General features: G+C 36.2%; 1 protein-coding gene across 1 annotated transcript in view; it reads right to left on the bottom strand.

Moving 5' to 3' along the window:
* Positions 1-4,327, bottom strand: part of LOC150082127 (carbonic anhydrase-related protein 10-like) — a 187,667-nt gene extending 183,340 nt beyond the window's left edge. Inside the window, exon 1 of the mRNA XM_090379997.1 lies at positions 4,128-4,327. Coding sequence (XP_090236123.1) covers positions 4,128-4,188 — 61 coding nt within the window. The 5' untranslated portion in view covers positions 4,189-4,327. The remainder of the gene's footprint in view (positions 1-4,127) is intronic.
* Positions 4,328-6,000: the final 1,673 nt, after the last annotated feature.

Genomic DNA, 6,000 nt, shown 5'->3' on the forward strand with positions numbered 1-6,000 from the left:
ATTATTATTTTAATGATCGCGGGGCGTAACCCATTCGTATGTGTGTATTATATCTGTAGAAGTGTACGTTCACAAGCCAATTTGCATGTGGTGCGGGCTGAAAAACCGTACCCCCTCTGCTTGACATCGGCTAACTAGAGCCTCGATTGAAGAGGACGAGAAATTCCTCCAGTTGTCGAGAGGACTCAAACTCAACCATCTGCAAACGACTGACAAGTAGAGAAACCGCTGTAATCTCACGGAAGATCCCTGTTCTCGTTGATACCGATCTAGCTGGCGTTTGAATTTTGCCCAGGCTATCGGGCCTTAACTACCTATGGAGGCAACAATTATTCAATAATTAACAATGGAGGCAACAATTATTCAATAATTAACATCTGGATAGCTAAAGGAAAACTTCCTCCAGTCTATATCTTTTTCTTTTTTTCGTTTGTATTAATGTCCTCTAGCTCTAGTATCATTCAGTATCTTGAAAATTTCACCTTCATTCAGTTTACTGGTCTCGCTCAAAGTCTTATAAGCCTCCATCAGATCCCTCGAAAAGCATCTTGTTACCAAGCTCTGTAGCTGACATATTCGAAGTTTTCTCCGTATATTGACACCTTTTTGCCAAACTCACCAGGCGCATTTTCCATCTTTGAACCATTTTCAAAACGCTTCGTGTCATTTTAGGCGTTGGCTCTATATCTGGACACAGTATTCCAAGTGCAGTCTCACGATTGTTTTATACAGTGGGTTTATAACACATCTTCTCTACAAACAGTTGTTCGATAAATCATCCACAGAACACTGTGGACCCTCCTTGTCTTTCTGCACTGCAAGAGAACTTCCATGTCTGATTTCCCAAATACTGTTCTTTCTCTATTTTTAATTCAACCCCTCTGAGTATATAAGTTATTTTGGAGTTGTCATTTCCCGAGTGTAAAATCTTCTATATCGCAGAATTAAAATATAGTTGTCACTTAGTTGTTGCCCATTCCTGAAGTCTAAGTGATCCTGAAAAAGGGCTGATTGGCGCTGTTCATTAACCACGCGCCCAATCTTCATATCACCTGCATATTTTGACGTCACGCCTTGCATCTCTTTTCGTGACCCAACTTCGAACGTTGTTCTCCATTCCAAATATATACTGTTTGTCTCGTCTAGTATAGCCATCCTAATTTATCTGAAGATTTTACCTGTGATTGCAATATTCCAGCTTATACAGAAACCCTTCGTGCGGAACTGAGTCAAATGCTTTGTAAAAGTACACATAAACAATGTCAAAATTAGTCAGAATGATATCCTATATCCAGCTCATTAGTGACACTATGATAATAATTTATCAGATTACTTAGACAAGATTTTTTCCTTTTCAAAACTATGCTGTGTTTTCTTAAGAAACCATATCTATCTAGACGACCATATATTTGATTCATCTTCTCCGTGATTTTCTATGCAACTGAAGCCAGACTGAACTATCAGTAGTTACCAACTCGCTATTAGAACCGCCGATGGTGAATGAAATCCGTTCCACATAGGAATGGATGTCCGTGCAACAGGTAAACGCGTGTATTACTGTTAGACCGCTTGTTTGAAGCCCTCGTGTATAGCACAGTTGGTATAATCACCGTCTTCTCCGCACCGGGTGGAAAAGAGCTGAGTTCGAATCCCGTCAGTGACGCGAGGGATTTTATGGGCCTCTTTCAAAAAGTGGCTGAGTTAGTCGGTCTTAGGTGTAGAGAACAATGTTCCCCACAGGAAACTATTTTTTCGCCCAGAAAAACAGGCAAACGATTAGAGAACACATGCAATTTATGGACATAATAACGTGGGCATATAAGTTAGTTATTGGGTGGCCCTAATATGACACTTTTCTGTATTACTTTGGTGTTGTACAGTGCAGCAGCATCTCGGTACGATAAAATTATTTATTAGATTGTAAATCTTCGCGCATGTGAAAAATACTTATTTTGACCCCTCAAACTGTCAACTCAACCATAGTATATATCACAGTTTATGGACAACGTACTGACGTCCCATAACCGTAGTTTTTAGGAAAAACTGAAATAAAAAACCAACTCTTGGAGAGGGCGAATTTTAATATCCTTCTTTTGAAGTCCCTTCTTTATGTATATGGAGTTTATTACCTGAATTAGAACTCGTGTTAGGAGCAATTCTTTTGCCTTCCATGTTTAATACATTCTCAGACAAACTCTAAAAATGATGAAAGCTAATGATGAAATAATTTAACATCTGAATATTTCAGGTGTTTTAATGAATCCACTCCAGAATCTTAGTCTCTGGGAGGGACAATATGAAGGTGGCTTCGGCCGTGGTTCGCCTCATAAGTAACGAACTACTCCGTGTAGCGAAAAATCATTCATTACTCAAGACAGTGCACCATGCACCACTTTAATGTACAAGACAACGGAGAGAAAAAAGTATAAATCTTAGCTAACAACATTCACCTCTCTCTTTTAGTCTTGCTTGTAAAAGACTGCAGCAAAAACTCACTGCGATCTAGTTAGCAAACACCTCGCATACAAAAAGCGCGTGCATTTTTGGAGGAAATAACACTGTCCAGTTTTTTAGTCTTTGCCTCAGCCAATTAACTAGGTCGTATGTTTACTGCATAATTATTTTTTCCTGTAATTATTCAGTGGGATGCTTTCCACACATTTTTCAAGTTATAGACAGTTACATTGAGTTTTATAGGGACATCACTTACTCTCATCATTAATAAAAATGGTGGAACATTTAATAAGCAAAACTTACCGAGAGAAACATTTTCCGTTGTAGTAAACTAGTTTCTTTTACTTTTCATATCTCTCTCTCTCTATTATTATTTAATGAAATTCTTTTTTCCCCACCTCAAAGTATGCATTCATTTTAGTGAGCTATTATGGAACACTGTACTGACAGTTATTATGCAAAGTTTTGCTTAATTTAGATATAAAGACAAACTACAACAGAATATGCGTGTATCTTAAAAGAAATTAGTTATTCGTGTACTCTTAGTGTGACTGCGATGTATGGAGAAAAGGCAAAGTATATTAGACGGTGAATTAGTCCTGTTTATCAAAAATTATTTCTAAATTGGAGAAGAATTTATGAATTATGTGCAATATGATTTGACGTAGTACTCCTGTAATTCTAAGCGATTTTATACTCAGGCAGTATATTAAACTTACTAAGACCAAATCGCGTGGGCCAAAGTTTAGTTCACATTTAGATGCAAGTGGGTTCCACATTAAAAATAAAAAATAAAAAATAATAAAAAATTACATAAAAGAAACAGGACTATAAGAGAAAGGGTGATATAGATGTATGGAAGCAAGATGGGTCGCATTGATAGAAGTGGTCAGTTTGAGAACATCCATACGGATGCCCAAACTATTTAGAGAAAGTAGGATTATTCTTAAATAGTTTGGTGTTTTTCTCCTCGTTCTGAAGTTTATTATCGAGTAGATATTCGATAAGCTCAAAGATAGTACAAAATCCAAATATCTATTCAGATTAACGTGTTTTATTGACAGTATTTTTCGTAGTGAAAATGTTACCTTACAGTTGTCTTTCTTATAAGGAAAATTTTAAATAACTGTAAAATTATGTTAAAACATTGGATTTTTATATACTGTATTTCTAAACTTCATCACTTTAAAATATTTATTGTTGGGGGAAAAACAATAAAATATTCGTGGTTGGATTTTTCTAAACATTTATTGTTGAACATTTTTAAAACATTCATTGTTAGATTTTTTAAACATTCATTGTTAGATTTTTTAAACATTCATTATTGGATTTCTTGAAAATATTCAGTGTTGCGTTTTTATTTATTTTTTTATGCCTCGAACTTTAAGTATTGCATTGTTGTTTTTTAATGTTTCTAATTCCAAAATTTTAAAATTCGAAAATATTTCAACAAAAACTTTTGATTTTTTCATGTTTTGTAACTTCAAAACTAATATATGAAGGGGAAAAAATCGCTTCTGCTATCCCCTGCAGTGTTTTAAAATTAAAAAAAAATTAAAAACTTTAAAATTTGAAAATATTTGTTGCGTTATGTTTTGAAAGTTCTGCGTTCGTGTCTTTAAAGTTACTATAAAACCATTATTGCAAAAGAATACACTCCAGTGCGAACTTACCTCTTAGCTGAAGTAATGTGTACCACAATAACAGAGGAATGTAGCCCTCTCCCTGCTTCATTGAGATAACTTCTGAGGAAGGAGGCAAAGTTAGATTTCTTGCTTCCTTCTTTTGCACCCCGAAAGCCTTCTAAGTTCGCATATTCACACACATATTTGTTAACCAACTAAGGGTTAGTAAATTGTAAACATTTAAAGCCATTCTGGTGCAATTCCAGCTGCAAGAATCGATTGTTATCGATAACTCTTCGAAAATTGACGATAAATAAAATGTTGTAAAACCATACGTAACAGTTTTGGTTAATCATACTTCATGCCAATAAAATCAAATGAGTTGTGCTGTGATGAAAGTATTTGTCTCTAAGAAATAAAATACCATAGCGATCTCCGTTAAAAATGAAGCGTCAGAGATTGATTTTACACCTGTAGACATAGCAACAAACCACTTTGCACAAATCGTCAATAACTTTCCACGCTGGCTACCAACAGCTGACTGAAGAGTTTAATAAAAGCGCACGAGCGTCGTCTGCACTAATCGACTCTTGGGAAGTAGCGCCCTCTACTGGGAATATTTCTGATCGTGCTAGAATCAATTCAGAAATAGTCACTGCGAAAATTTTGATTACCAAATGTTCGTGTTATATTTGTTGCTCTGTTTATATAACGGTATAAAGAGTGATGTTATGAAATAATAATCCTTGACCCATAAAAACCCATGAAGCCCTCGCCTAAGACCGACTTGCTTAACCACGTTGTGAAAAACAAGAAGTCATTGCATCATTGACGTGATTAGAACTCAGGTGATTGTAACCACTGTGTACCCGCGAGCTTCTTAAGAGAGTAGTGACTTCACCAGTCGTTTGGAATCGAGTCCAAATTTGATTGGATTAGAATATAACTCAGACCTCGAACGGCGACTCCGTAGCCAGGTGGGCAGGAGCAGCAGTGTGTAGCACACACTTCTTGATTAGACCGGGGTTCGAGCCCGTGACCACCAAATATGGAGGATGCGGAAAGGTCAGGGAATGACCACCGCATATCCCCGGAGCAATATGGCCTTAGTTGCTAATGCTCCTAAAAATCAAATAACAATAACAACAATAACAAGACCTCAAACTTGTGACATTATCTGCTACTCTGTTGAATTGGATTAGGACGAGGATTTGCATAATAGCCCCGTTTTTCTAGCAGAAAAAAGACAAACCTACGATACAATAGGTTCAATTTAAAAACAAGTAAACAACTGAAAACAACAGATTGAATTATATTGCTGAACAAATTATTGTAGTGAAACATTATTGGGATATAACCATTATTGGACTGAACTAAGATCGAATTGGTTTAGATCGAAACAGAACTCATTGGTTTGATTAGAATGTATTATAATAGAACCCCGATTGGGCTGAAATGGAATTCAGATTGGTTTAGAATATACACGGATTGGGTTAAAATATAACTAGAGTGGACTGGAATATAACCCGATTGTAATAGATTATAATACAGATTGGATTGAAGTAGAGTTCGATTGGACTGGAAAAGAGCTCAAATTCGATTGATTGGAATACAACCCATATTCAAATCAAATATTTGCCATCAAATGCAATCAGATATTTTCTAGGTGATTTGATTGAGGCTCTTGAGGCTTTGAATGGATTGAGCAAGCTCAACGCTGATGGGATTTTTCCTCTTGCTCAGACCACACACAGATGAGGGGGCACAAATTTAAATTAAGAATGGACATTTGCAGAATAGATGTGCGAAGTTTGCCTTTAGCCAGCGGTAGTTGATTGTTGGAACAAACTTCCATCTGTTGTTGTGGAAGTTGATAGCTTAAATAAATTCAAGGAAGAACTGGACAAACTTTTGGAGGGAA

This window comes from Mastigoproctus giganteus, chromosome 8, assembly GCF_048544385.1.
Source record: "Mastigoproctus giganteus isolate SK-2022 chromosome 8, ASM4854438v1, whole genome shotgun sequence".
Classification (NCBI taxonomy): Eukaryota; Metazoa; Arthropoda; class Arachnida; order Uropygi; family Thelyphonidae; genus Mastigoproctus; species Mastigoproctus giganteus.